This window comes from Bos taurus, chromosome 22 (genome assembly GCF_002263795.3).
Source record: "Bos taurus isolate L1 Dominette 01449 registration number 42190680 breed Hereford chromosome 22, ARS-UCD2.0, whole genome shotgun sequence".
Lineage (NCBI taxonomy): Eukaryota > Metazoa > Chordata > Mammalia > Artiodactyla > Bovidae > Bos > Bos taurus.
In genome coordinates, this window is record NC_037349.1 from 48,584,949 (window position 1) to 48,599,080 (window position 14,132).

Below are 14,132 nucleotides of genomic sequence, written 5' to 3' on the forward strand. Positions count from 1 at the left end.
CTGCCTGTGTTAAAGGAGGGCTGCTTTCACTCCAAGCTACTGACCGCCAGGCCCACAGAGCCACATGGTGGAGGGGCGCTTCTCCCTGCCCCAGGGGTCTCTGGTCAAGCTCCTCCAGGATAGGGTCCCCAGGACTGCTTTACCCAGAGTTACAATCAACAGGAATTCAGGTCCAAGCCCAGATGTCCCCGTGGTCAGCTTCCTGGGCTGAACTGAGGATAGGGAGGAATGCCTTGATGGGGGGGGGGGGGGGGGGCGGGGACAGCTGGGCGACAACCGGTAGAAACAGAGCCCTGGCTCTTGAGTGAGGCTACAAGTGTGAGCACTGGAGATGCCCCAGCTACATAGGGATGCAGAGATGCTGGGCAGGTGGGTGGGAGCGGATGGAAGGGGCAGAAGCCAGTGCCGTGGGCCCCGCCCCCTTCTCCCTGGAGCTGGAGATGGAGAGACCGCGCAGGAAGGGGACACCGTGTGCCCCTCACACTTCCCCAGAGAGGCAAGCAGGGAGGCTCTGCAGGTGGGCCGGGGTTGGGGTGGTGAGGACAGGGAGGAAAGGCCAAGACTGGGACAGGGGCAGGGTAGGGGGGTAGCCCTTGGCTATTTGGTTAGGGCAGGGTCAGATCCTATAGCTCCTTGAACCCCCAGGAGCCAGCAGTGGACAAGAGAGTGGTGGGCAGTCACCTTGTGAGGCAGAGCAGCTAGGGGCATATGTTGCCTAGGACTGGGCGGATGGGGCACTTGCTTCTGGGGGCCCACTCTCCCTAGACCTCTTCCCTGGCCAAAGCCCCCTCATCTTGGCTGGTGAGAGCCCCTCCCAGATGGAGGAGCACCACGGGCAAAGAAGCAGAATCACGGCTGGGGACCCTGAACTCACCCCACCCCACCAGCCTCTCCAGAACAGGGCAGCCAGAGCCCAGGAAATGGGACAGAAAAGCCTTAAGAGTGGCCCCCTGGTTCCCCAGTGAGGGGCTGGCTGTCAAGACACCCCTGTCTCGGGGAGAAAGGCCAGCCCTCCAGGCCTGGGCACAGCTCACCCTCTCTCTATGGGCCCTCTCTCTCTCTCTCTCTCTCACAGCTGCCTGCCTAGGCCACTGTCAGCGCCACCTCCCTGACTCCCCCTGGCCCCCACACAGCCCCTGTGCTCCCCTAGCACACTGGATTCCTCTAGCCCAGAGAGGGGACTCGTGGCCTGGGGTCAGGCCAGTTCTCACGCACCCAGCCTGGGCCTCATCAGGTCCCTTACACATGATTCCAGTGGACCAGGCTGCCCCACCCATTTTTTTCTGAGCCCTCATGGCTCTCTCCCAAGCTGGGCCAGCTAACTCTAGCTCCAGCTGAGCCCCCAAAACTGGTTCTGTCATCTCCCAGGACGCCATGCACCCCAGCAGCCATTAAAGGCCAAAGTACCACACCCTGCTGGTGCCAGTCCAACGCCAGAGTGTGGGAGTCACTCGCTCAGCCTCAGTGACTGCCGAGGCCTCCTGGGCTCAACCCTAAGCCTGCATGGAGGAGGGAGCCTCCCTGAGCTTCTCCTGGGAAGAGGCTAAGACCACTCTCTTTCCTTCCGTCCCTGACCCCCTTCCACAGAGCTTTCCTGCCCACATGCATCTGCTGCCACCACATACCCAGAGAGGTGAGGATAAGAATGCTGTCCCCATTAAACAGAAGGGAAAATTGAGGTCTGGGAAAAGAAAGCTGGCATGGCCAGGATAAGGACCTAGGACCTGATTTCCACTCCAGTGCTCCTTCTTGGTCTTTCAACTGCCGCCCTGGAGAAAGCCTACCTGAGGGTACGATGCCTACGCTCACCAAAGTCCACCCGCTTCCCAGCCTTGCCACCCCCCAAATCCTCATACCCTGATGGCATGCCCAGTGACACAGGGCTAGGTGTCTGACCCAGGGGTGTCTGACCCAGGTCCACTCAGTGACCGTCTGTGGGTTGAAGTGGACACACGCATGCCTACGCATGTCCCTGACCGCACACACACAACTGTGCACACAGATGCAGACACACACCTTTGTGTAGAAGCCCACCACTCAACCGCGTGTGGCTTTCTGCCAAATCACACACACAAAGGAGCTGTGAAATCTAAGCCAAGAGGGGCTGACAAGTCTGTTCTAAGGACCCCTAGATGGACCAAGGTGGTAAAGGACTCCTAGATGGACCAAGTGATAAAGAATTCGCCTGCCGACGCAGGAGACGTAAGAGATGTGGGTTCGATCTCTGGGTCAGGAAGATCCCCTGGAATAGGAAATGGTAGCCCACTTGTTATCTTGCCTAGAGAAGCCCGTGCATAGAGGAGCCTGGCCACTAAGTTGCTCAGTCATGTCCAACTCTTTGCGACCCCGGGGACTGTAGCCCACCAGGCTCCTCCGCCCATGGGATTCTCCAGGCAAGAATACTGGAGTGGGTTGCCATTTCTTTCTCTAGAGGATCTTCCCGACCCAGGGATCGAACCCAGGTCTCCCGCATTGCAGGAAGATGCTTTAAGCTCTGAGCCACCAGGGAAGCCCGGCTATAATGCATAGGGTCATAAAGAGTTGTACACGACTAAAGAGACTTAGCACGCACACAGATGGACCAAGCATGATGATGTCATCATCCCTAAGCCCCTGGCAAGGAACCAGGGAAGCAGGAGTGGACCTTGGGCTCTGGCTGAGCCTGCACCAGGCCCCAAGGTCTCTGAGCCCCAGAGGGTGGGCAGAGGATAGTCAGGAAGGTCCCAAGCAGGTTCCCATTCTGGCTCTGTGGCAGACCTGCTGTGCTTCCCCAGACAAGCCACCTTCCCTCTCTGTTCACTGGCTTTTATAAAACAGAGGGATTTGGGTTAGCAGACACCTAAAGGCTGGCCAGGCCCACTGCCCAGCCACTCTCGGTTCATCTAGGGGCAGACAATGGAAGGGCCTGTGAGGGCAGCAGCCAGGGAAAGCTTCTGGGGACGGAGATGAGGGCAGCGCGGGGACAGCAGGAGCCCGAGCGGGAGGGACAGAAGCCAAGAGCCAGGGCGGGAGTGGTTCCTACGGCCCATGGCTGAGGGTTATGGGACAGATAATAAGTCCTACAGAACACTCACCGTGTAGGCTTTGTTTCACATTTTCATCTAGATTGCACTCAAATATATCCTTCCTCATCTAGGGGTTACCAAATGGGCAAATCTAACAGCTTAAGCCCACTCCAGCCTCCAGCCTCCCAGCCCCAACAAACACAGGCTCAGGGCAGGGGCCAAGGAGGTGACACGGCGGGGGCGGGGGGGGGGACTTCTGGCCAGACCCCACCCACACTCAACCCCCTCAGCAGGCGAGTAAGCAGCCACGCGTCCAGGAAGCAGGACCGCCCGTGCTGAGGATGTCCGTGCATACACACAGATGCACTCCTCCTCCTGGGATGCCAGCACCAACACCTGCATGCTTGCATACTACCACACACACACGCGCGCGTGCACAAGCTGGGGGACACAGCGGATGGGTCCTCAGCCATAGCCCCAGCCTTCGTCCTGCTCTTGCGGGAAACTTGGTGCCCGGTGCTAACACTCATGCCTCACAGGGAGGACTGAAGTGGGGCCAGGGCATGTCTAGAGGGTGCCAGAGGTGCACCTGGGCACAGGCTCAGCCACGTGAGGACAGTACCCCTAAGACTATGACCCTACTCGCCCCCGCCCCAGCCAGAAGAACCCTCCTGCCAGGACAGAAGGAAGTGGAGCCCCAGCATCACAGAGGGGTACCAACTCCCCTCTCCCCTAAATCTCCCTGGCCCCCAGAACCCAGTTTACCTGCTCACCTCCCTGTCCGTCCTCAGCCCACCAGGAACCATCTGCATGCTGCAGTCTGGAGTCCAAGTACAGAAGGAGGCTCTTCCCAGAGGCAGGGCACGCCAGCCCTGGCCCCGAGTCCCTCACAGCCTCAGAGAGGAGGGCATGGCTGGGGTGGGGTGGGGGCCAGCAGGAGCAGCCCCAGGCCTCGCTGTTCTCTATGGCTTTTTATTCCTATGTGATTCTACTGCTCACTCATATAGGGATTGGAGCCGTGGCGCACGGCGGGGGCAGCCAGCGGAGGGCTCGGACACTGAACAAAGAGGTCCAAGGAGACCAGGACAGCGGTCCCCGTCTCCCGGCGCAGGCTGCTAGCCTGGCCTGGGGAGCCCCTCCCCGGGTGCTCCCCTCCCTGGCCAGCTGGAACAGGGGGAGGGGCCGTTGGATCCCAGCACTGGAGACCCCTCACACACTGCAGGCTGGCACCGGGACCTGGACTGCGTCCCCAGAGGAATGGCTGAAGGATCTGGTTGGGGGCGGAGTCGGGGGTCAGTTCGGCTGGGAAAAAGGGCCTGGCACAAGGAAACAAGACCCAGTGTCCTATGTGGCTGGTGGTAGGCCCTGGAAAAATGAGGCAGCTCAACCAAAGAAGGTACAGTCTGGCTAGGGACTGTCCAAAGGCAGAAGGGAGAGAAGTCCTTGGTGGGGCAGGCAGCAAGCTAGTGCCCAGCGAGGAGACACCTCAGCAGGGATGCCACAGCGGGGAGTGACAGACAGCAGGACTAGCGTCCTCAGGCCTGCCCTCCCTGGGGTCTCCGCTCACCCACATCAAGCATGCCAGGCTCAACCCTCCCAGGCTCCCATTTAGGTGAATCGAGTGCCCTGCAGAGACGGGACAGCCAACTCCTGCAGGGCCCCCGTGCCGGGGCTACTGGCGGCCACCACTCTGCTCCTGGCAGCCCCTGCCGGTCTGTGCTCTGAGAGAAGACGCACTGAGAACCCAGAGCATGATCCTTTTTATTTTCAGTCCTTCCTGCTTCACCCCACAGAAGAAACAGGCTTGGAAGCTGAGCAGAGGGGCTGCCTGGGGGAGAAGACTAGGACAGCAAACTGGCCCAGGGGCCTGTCCTGGTCCTCTGGAGTACCCACTGCCATGGCTGAAAGTAGGGGTGGAAGAGAGCCCCCATCTGCCTGGTCAGTGTGAAACTGGACACACAGAAGAGGCCCTGGTTGGGAGGTGTGAGGACCAACCAAGTAGCCATGGCCAAGGGAGAAGGGGCCCTAAAGCTTGGTCGGGCCCTGGGGACCAAACCTGGTCTGTTCCAGGACGCTGCCCTGCAGGCCTCTTCTGGGTTCCCCAAAACATGACCTACATCATCACTGCGGATGCAGGAACAGAAAGTGGGCGTCTGTGACATTGGTGCCAGTCAGCCCCGTGTGCAGCAGGTGTGCCCCACCCTGGAAGCGGCAGAAGAAGGTATGTGAGTCATTATGGGCCAGGAAGGTGGCCACATCCAGACCCTCAGCGGCAGCTTGGCTGGTAAGCTCAGGCCTGACCCAGGCCCCGGCTGCTTCTGTGGGCCCATCCTGCCCATCAGTGCCGCCGCTCAAAAACAGCACGTCAACAGTCCCCAGTGGCCACTGTCCCAGCTCCACTCCGACACGCAGGGCCAGCTCCTGGTTGCGGCCACCCTTGCCTGAGCCCTGCAACCGCACCGTGGGCTCGCCACCAGCCAGCAAGCAGACTGGGCCCGGAGCGCCCACCACAGCCTCCAGAGCCTCCTTCAGTTGCAGATCTGGGAGCTGGAGGTCAGCTGCAAGTTCATAGAGTCGTTCATCTTCCTGCACAGACGCTCCAGCGCCAGGCAGGGCAAGGTGGGCTCCAGCGACTCGGGCCAGTAGCCCGTAGAACTGGGCCACACTTTTCACATCACCCTGTATGGCTGTGCTCAGCACCACAGCCCTGTATCCCAGCGCCTCAGCCTGCTTCTGAGCCTCAGCCAGTGCCAGTGCATTGGAGCCAAGGATAACATTGAGGACGTGACCACAGGTGTGTGGCCCGTGGGGGTCAGAGTCTGCCCGGGCCAGCACAGTCTTCACAGAACGTGGCAGGGCAGTGCGAAGGCCATAGCGATTGAGGATGTACAGGCAGTCTTGCACGCTGTGGATGCTGGCCACAGTGGGGCCGCTGGCAATCACCTCCACGGGGTCCCCCACCACGTCTGACAGAATGAGGCTCACCACCTGGGGAGGGGTCGCAGAGGCAAGGCTCAATCCCACCTGATCCTTGCCTCAGGGCCCGAGAGGACAAACTGCCTTCGTCTAGCCACATGTCTTCACGCCACCCAATGCACTTCCTCGCCCACTTCTAACCCCTCTCAAGTGGGTGTGCAAAACACCTAGCCCTGTGGACTCCCATACAGGCCTCTGCCCTTCATCTCCCTGGCACATGTGGGCCTGGTTCCACCAGCCCCAGACTGCCTGGTGAAGAAGGGCCCCACACACCTGGGCAGGGTAGGCGGCCTGAGCCAGCCCCCCGCCCTTGAGCTGGGACAGGGCCTTCCGGATGGTGTTCAGCTCCTGGATTGTGGCTCCCCGGGCCGCCAGCAGCTTGGTTAGCGTCTGCTTCTCCTCCAGCGTGACAGGTGGGATGGGGGCGGGCAGCAGGGCTGAGCCCCCCCCTGCAGAGACAGTGAAGACTTTGGGCAGAGGGGATGGATGGCACGGGGACTTCCCGACCTGGGGAGCCGGCAGGCAGTGCTCATTTAGGGATGTGGCGGCTAGAAAGAGGGGTTAGGGTGCCCCCGTGTGGACATACAGTGAATGCCCACACAGTCACCACAACCAAGGCACCTGAGGTTGAACTCTGCCTTGGGGTAGCCCAGGTCCCAGCAGACACTGGAAGAACTATTCCTTAAGACCTTAGAAGAGGAAAGAGACCTGGAGGAGACAGCGGAAAACGAGGGAGGGGACTCAGGGAGTTGGAAACCGGGGTCCTAGCCCCAGGTGACAATGGTGCCGAGGGCAGCAGCAACTGAGACGTTTTCCTTGCAAGACCTCAGCAGGGTGCTCCCTGCGTACCCTCTCACAGGGGAGGGCCCCACAGCTCAGGGGAAGCCACCAAGGAGTCAGCCATCCAGGTCTTTACTGCCTCTAATCTGTGACCTCGAGGGCTCTGACCAATGGTTCCTTGCACACCTGATTTTGGGAAACCTCCCCGCTGCCCCCCTGCACCCGCGCGCGCGCGCGCGCACACATACACACACACACACACGCACCCCGTCCTAAGCCAGTGCGGCACCCTCACCTGAGATGAGCACAAGCAGCAGATCGTCAGCGGTCAGGCCTTCGGCCAGCTGCCTGATGGCCAGAGCAGCACGCAGAGCGTCCCGGTCCGGCAGGTTGTCCTCCGCGCCCTCGAATACCTGGATGCGGCTGTGCGGCTTCAGCAGCATCTCCCTCAGGGGAGAGAGAAGGGAGAGCCAGAGATGTGGTGGGCTCTGTGTCCCGCTGGCTTCTCAGATGTACAGGTGAAAGGGATGTGAACAAGGACGCCCACTGACACCCACCCTGGAGCCAGGCCACTCCCAGAAGAAACTGGAAGCTGGTGAAGGAAGGAGGCCCCAATCCAGGCTGAACCTGGGCCCAGGTTCCCCTCCAGACAAGAACAGCACCCCCAGGTTCCTTACTGCTTGCCAGCGTGCTCCATGGCCGCACGGATCCCCTTGGGAACACTGATCACTCCCTGCACAAGATGCTGGCCCAGGAGCTCCTCAGCTGCAGCTGCCATGCCCAGCACAGCCTTGCCAAAGCCTACCAGGTAGAGGTTCTGCCTCAGCTGAAAGCTCCGGTCCCGCACCTTCAGCTCTCCGCTGTCGGGGTCCAAGGACAGGGCGCGCTGCAGCAGGGGGCCCGGCAGCACTGCACCCACAGTGCTCTCAAACAGCTGCCGTGCCTGCTCTGCCAGAGCCATGCTACTGGCCATGCGGGCCAATGGGCCCCCCCAGAGGAGTGGGCCCGAGGGGGCTCTGGCCAAGTGACGCAGGACCTGCAGGGCTGCAGCCATGCCCCACTGCTCTCAGCACCACTTGGCGTCCATGGCCGCCTAGGAGGAAGAAAGCACTGGTTAGGCTGCTGCAAAACCAGAGACAGGAGGCTTCAGGGCCAGTGGACCCCACAGCTGCTGCTGCTGCTGCGGGAATAGGCCATCTGCCAGACCCAGGAGAATCCCTAAGGTCCACAGCTGTCTGATCTCACTCCAGTCTTCTGAGCCCAGGCCTGCAGTCTAACCAACCACATCCTCCTCTTCTGCAGGCCACGCGCCAGCTCTCTGGACACCCTGCCCAGAGTCCAGAGGTCCTGTTAGCAGAGCCTTCCTCCTAGACCACCTCCTTCGGCTGAGAGTTAATCATTCACAGAGGAAGAAATTACTATCCGTGGCTTCCATCCTGCCCCTTTCCCACCTCCTGCACTTCTGAGCCTCGCCCAGGGCAACACCCCTTTCTGGCACTCCTTCCTTGCCTCTTTACCTCTTTACTTGAGTTGCGACAAAGCTGCTGGCTATGCCACCAACGGGAGCCCAGTGACCTCCAGGCTGCTCTGTTTTATTATCTCACAGGCCTGGGCTGGGGAGCCTGGAAAGACTAAGTCTGTGCAGGGAGGCTGTAGATTTGTTGGGACACTGACAAGCAGGTCCGGGCACATCCTTGGGCCACAAAGCCTGAAGAATCCCGCACTCAGGGCCAGCCCAGCAACAGCTTCAGGTTCAACTCTGACTCATAGTAGAACCTTAAAAAAGTCCTTAGACACCACATGACTCCAGGTATGATGGGGTCCAATCTGCAGGACAGAAAGGATGCCCTTCCACCTACATGGACAGACCCACCCTTGCCAAGAACATGTCTTTTGCTCTAACATAACAAATCTTGGATCACACCACCCACAGGGGTGAGAGCCACGTGGCTGGGGCAGGCAAAGGGCAGGCTTCTACCACTGAAGCCAAACAGTCATTTTCCCCACTGGGCACGGTAAAAGCCACAGAAGACTTGAAGTGAGGGTCAAGAGGTTGCAGAGTAGTTTAGGGACAATAAAGTGCTAAAAAGCCCATCTCTAACAAGGCGTTACTTTAATAAATTATAAATTTACTTTATAGTTATAAATTAATAAATGCCCACCATACATGCTGACTGCAGCAGCAAGTGTGCACAGAGCAGGGGAATCGGGCTCCAGCTCTACCACAGGACAGCTCCGTTTCTCTCACTGGGTCTCCTGTGCAAAATGAGAGGTGAGATGAGACTAATGCTCTTCCTTTGACATCCCTGGGCTCTCTGAAGCTGTCCACCGTTAACACTGAAAACTTCGACTGCAAACATCGCTTTATCCTACACCAAAGAAAAAAAAACCTGGCAATGTCCAGCCTCGGGTCACTTAGCCTGCATTGAGCTCAACTTTCCCATTTAGAGAAGACAAACCGTTCCTGACTCCAGCTGTGAACGGGAAAACACAGAGGGAGCTGCCATGGGGATTCAAAACGGGTCCAGCAATTGCTAGGGCTGGCCAATGAGCACTGGCCATAAAAGTGGCTTAGCACGTAGCAATAGCTGATTTTGACGGTCTGGACCAAATCTGTACCTGTTTCCCCGATAGATACAGGCCTAGAGGATACCAGAGTTGCCAATGGATATCAGAACCCAAGGCAGGGGGCGCCCAAGACTAAGGCGGCCAGAAAAAATACAGAACGTCCAACCAAATTTCAATTTCAGATAAATTAGGAATTGTTAAAAACTAAATATGTTCCGTACAATATTCGTATCCGACTCTTAGCGACCCCATGGACTGCAGCCTACCAGGCTCCTCCGTCCATGGGATTTTCCAGGCAAGAGTACTGGAGTGGGGTGCCATTGCCTTCTCCGATTTGGGACATATCCATACTAAAAAAGTATTTGTTTATCTAGTTAAAATTCAAGTTTAACTAGACGCCCTGCATTTTTATTTGCCAAATCCAACAACTCCATTTGGAACACCGCTTCTCCTAAACTAGCCTGAGCTCCAGGAAGTCGTAAATACAAAGCCGACCCGCCTTGACACCTCCCCGCCACCAAGGGGGGCTCTAGCCCTTCCCCCACCTTCGCCTGCCTGCCCGGCGCCGGAAGTGATGTCACCCGCAGGCAAGGGCCTCAGGCTTTCCTCAGGGAAAGGGCTGTCGCGTAATGTCCGAGAAAATAAGAACCCGCTGCTGCCTGGGCCCACAGCCCCTGAGCCAATGGCCCTGTGGCTCTGCAGGCCCTCACGGCACCGACATACCGCCTAACCATTCGGCGACCCGAGGTCCAACCCTAGGGCCGGAAGTGCTCGATGGGGGCGGATCCGGATCCGGAAGTGTGGGGGCGGGGTTGGGGCGCCGATGGCGAGGGGCGGGGTAAGCGGGAACCAGAGCCGGAGCTGGTATTGGTTCCGCCCTGCTCTCCAAGAGGCTTGGATGCAGTCACCTTCAGGCCTCAGTGCCTTCATCCCTACAGTGGGATAATAATCGCCACCTCTCCGGTTGCTATAATCTGCCCACTCCTTTATTTTGTACGATTCAATCAGTCGCACATACTTTCCTACCTCCTGTTAGGTGCTGGGCATTGGACAAAGCAAATGGACTGAGAATCACTACTTACCCACAGCTGGCTCCTCCTGGAGCCAGATGAAATCATCCCTGCCACCGCTTTAATTCCACAAGGCATTCGTGTTCCCCGCCTTCTTCCCCGGGCTACCAAATCACAGCTCTGATTCAGCAAGAGAGTTCCAGAATCAGCAAGAGAGTGATTCTGAATCACACGAAGTACATGTGAACACGAATGACCCTAGGCCTCCCGCCCTGTCCCAGCTCTCACCCTGGACCCAGCTTGATAGTGGTATCTTGCCACATTCAAAAGACAAGTCCTGACCAGACTCAAGGACACAGAAGAATACATTGTTCTTACAGATGTTTTCTTGAGATCACAAATTATACCACAGATTTCTTAAAAGTCTTAAAACATTTCTCCCCACCTGCTCTTTTCTGCCACATCTCTCTTTCCCAAACCATGCTCTGCTCTTTTCAACAAGTATTTCTCCCCCACTTCCTAGCTGTCTCCCTGGGTTTTTCTTTCCTTTATAATAGAGGACCTTTTGTGCGTGTGTGTTAAGTCACTTGTTGTGTCCAACTCTGCAACCCTATGGACTGCAGCTTCCAGGTTTCTCTGTCCATGGGATTCTCCAGGCAAGAATACTGGAGTGGGTTGTCATGCCCTCCTCCAGGGGAACATCCCAACCCAGGAATCAAACCTGCTCCTCATATGTCTCCTGTATTGGCAGGCAGGTTCTCCCAAATCTTCACCACCTCATCATCACAACAAAGGCAACTTCAAGATTTGCTCTTTTTAGGTGTAAGGAAATTGTACTTAAAATTTAAGTTTTTCCTTGCTTGCAGTAAGCTGTCTTCATCCATCCATGTGTTTATTCAGTTCCTGAGTACCTTCTATGTGGGCCAAGTGCTCTAGCTGCTGGGATGAATAAGTCGTGGTACTTTTAGTTTGGAAACTTACTCTGCTTTTATAATTACATTCCCTCATTTTGGGGGAGGTGGGGAAATGTAAATTTGAGCATCTCTCGTTATTTAGTGCCAGAGACCCATAAACAGACATCACTTGCTGTGCTTTTCTGTCAGACTGTCAGCAGGAGACTATATCCATTTTTAAAATCCCCATCCCACCCCACTACTCGCAAGATGCATTTAACTGCAAGATTCAGGTGTCCACTGGACTGTGAGCTCCTGGAAAGTGGGGAAAGTGAAAGTTGCTCAGTCTTGTCCGACTGTTTGCGACCCCATGGACTACACAGTCCATGGAATTATATTGGAGTGGGTAGCCTTTCCCTTCTCCAGGGGATCTTCCCAGTCAATGGATTGAACCCAGGTCTCCCACATTGCAGGTGGATTCTTTACTGACTGAGCCACTAGGAAAGCCCAAGAATACTGGAGTGAGTAGCCTATCCCTTCTCCAGCAGATCTTCCCAACCCAGGAATCAAACTGGGGTCTCTTGCATTGCAGGCACATTTTTTACCAACTGAGCTATGAGGGAAGCCCAGGAAAGTGGTTCAGTTCAGTTCAGTCGCTCAGTCATGTCCAACTCTTTGTGACCCCATGAATCGCAGCACGCCAGGCCTCCCTGTACATCACCAACTCCCGGAGTTCACCCAGATTCACGTCCATCGAGTCAGTGATGCCATCCAGCCATCTCATCCTCTGTTGTCCCCTTCTCCTCCTGCCCCCAATCCCTCCCAGCATCAGAGTCTTTTCCAATGAGTCAACTCTTTGCATGAGGTGGCCAAAGTACTGGAGTTTCAGCTTTAGCATCATTCCTTCCAAAGAAATCCCAGGGCTGATCTCCTTCAGAATGGACTGGTTGGATCTCCTTGCAGTCCAAGGGACTCTCAAGAGTCTTCTCCAACATCACAGTTCAAAAGCATCAATTCTTCAGTGCTCAGATCTTCTTCACAGTCCAACTCTCACATCCATACATGACCACAGGAAAAACCATAGCCTTGACTAGATGGACCTTTGTTGGCAAAGTAATGTCTCTGCTTTTGAATATGCTATCTAGGTTGGTCATAACTTTCCTTCCAAGGAGTAAGCATCTTTTAATTTCATGGCTGCAGTCACCATCTGCAGTGATTTTGGAGCCCAGAAAAATAAAGTCTGACACTGTTTCCACTGTTTCCCCATCTAATTCCCATGAAGTGATGGGACCAGATGCCATGGTCTTCGTTTTCTGAATGTTGAGCTTTAAGCCAACTTTTTCACTCTCCACTTTCACTTCCATCAAGAGGCTTTTAAGGTCCTCTTCACTTTCTGCCATAAGGATGGTGTTATCTGCATATCTGAGGTTGTTGATATTTCTCCCGGCAATCTTGATTCCAGCTTGTGCTTCTTCCAGTCCAGCATTTCTCATGATGTACTCTGCAAATAAGTTAAATAAGCAGGGTGACAATATACAGCCTTGACGTACTCCTTTTCCTATTTGGAACCAGTCTGCTGTTCCATGTCCAGTTCTAACTGTTGCTTCCTGACCTGCATACAGATTTCTCAAGAGGAAGGTCAGGTGGTCTGGTACTCCCATCTCTTTCAGAATTGTCCACAGTTTATTGTGATCCACACAATCAAAGGCTTTGGCATAGTCAATAAAGCAGAAATAGATGTTTTTCTGGAACTCTCTTGCTTTTTCCATGATCCAGCGGATGTTGGCAATTTGGTCTCTGGTTCCTCTGCCTTTTCTAAAACCAGCTTGAACATCAGGAAGTTCATGGTTCACGTATTGCTGAAGCCTGGCTTGGAGAATTTTGAGCATTACTTTACTAGTGTGTGAGATGAGTGCAATTGTTTGGTAGTTTGAGCATTCTTTGGCATTGCCTTTCTTTGGGATTGGAATGAAAACTGACCTTTTCCAGTCCTGTGGCCACTGCTGAGTTTTCCAAATTTGATCTAATTAATATTTGCATTTCCACTGCCATACATAAGACCAGACACAAATACAAGCTGACATTTTTCTTTCCTCTTCTTTTTTCAATGAATAAACAATGGGAATTCCCTGGAGGTCCAGGGGTTAGGACTGGGCACTTACTCCCGGGGCCAGGTTTAGGGACACTAGGATCCTGCAAGCCACGTGGCACAACCGAAAAAAAGAAGGAATAAGAAAACAGTGAAACGCTCAGCTACAAAGTACTGCAGACCCTAGGTGGAAAAGATTTCACAAAAGGGAAAGGGATGATGGTAAGTGGAAGTAAAAGACTTCATGAGGCAGTGGGATTTGGGTCTAAGAAAACAATCAGGCTCATCAGAATGTTTAAACATACCTTGTTAGTCGGCATGAATATGTCTACAGTCTTAAATACACTTGGCAATAAGTATCAGTGTCAAAATGTGCCAAGAAATTGCAATCCAAGGAAATGATTGGTGATGTGGACAAAGATGGTATAAGGAAGGAAAAAGCTTTTTTCTCTAACCTCTTAGGTTCATTGACCGAGACCCTACAGATAAAACCGACAAATGACAGATTAACAACAGAAAAAGGTTTATTTCATATGGATGGGAGGGAGCTCACAGAAATGACATGAAAACTCCCAAAAAGCCATTAGGCTGGAGAGCTTATATATCATTTCTTAACAGGGAGTGATAAATTTTGGAGATGTAACAAGACAAAAGGGATTTGAGCTTCTCGGGGTAATAAATCATGGGAAAGTAAATATAAGGGGGAAACTAATGGAAGATAAGGATTGCTAAAGTAATGTATGTTTGTGAAGATTCATCTCAGTGTTGGCTCCCCATCTCCTAGTATGGGGGCGTTGCCTTTCTCATGAAA

General features: G+C 55.0%; 1 protein-coding gene and 1 non-coding gene across 5 annotated transcripts; one reads left to right on the top strand and one right to left on the bottom strand.

Annotated features, from left to right (window-relative positions):
• Positions 1-3,952: 3,952 nt before the first annotated feature.
• MIR135A-1 (microRNA mir-135a-1) lies at positions 3,953-4,042 on the top strand. The gene has a single exon (NR_030859.1). It is a non-coding gene; the product is annotated as a microRNA mir-135a-1 (primary transcript).
• Positions 4,043-4,742: 700 nt separating this feature from the next.
• GLYCTK (glycerate kinase) lies at positions 4,743-10,105 on the bottom strand. 4 transcript variants are annotated; one of them, XM_024982526.2, is made up of 6 exons: positions 9,875-10,105; positions 8,929-9,017; positions 7,439-7,854; positions 7,057-7,208; positions 6,255-6,430; positions 4,747-5,993 (listed from the first exon to the last, which is right to left on the bottom strand). In XM_024982526.2, the coding sequence occupies exons 3-6, from the start codon at positions 7,813-7,815 to the stop codon at positions 5,127-5,129; spliced, it is 1,572 nt and encodes a 523-aa protein (XP_024838294.1). In that variant the 5' UTR covers positions 7,816-7,854; positions 8,929-9,017; positions 9,875-10,105; the 3' UTR covers positions 4,747-5,126.
• Positions 10,106-14,132: the final 4,027 nt, after the last annotated feature.

What these genes read in the sequence shown, in the direction of transcription:
- GLYCTK (XM_024982526.2), bottom strand. Translation starts at nt 7,815, where the DNA reads ATGGCTGCAGCCCTGCAGGTCCTGCGTCACTTGGCCAGAGCCCCCTCG. An exon ending in ATGGAGCACGCTGGCAAGCA is followed by an intron (nt 7,209 to 7,438) that starts GTAAGGAACCTG and finishes CTCTCCCCTGAG; the next exon opens with GGAGATGCTGCTGAAGCCGC. An exon ending in GCTGCTTGTGCTCATCTCAG is followed by an intron (nt 6,431 to 7,056) that starts GTGAGGGTGCCG and finishes CTGTCTCTGCAG; the next exon opens with GGGGGGGCTCAGCCCTGCTG.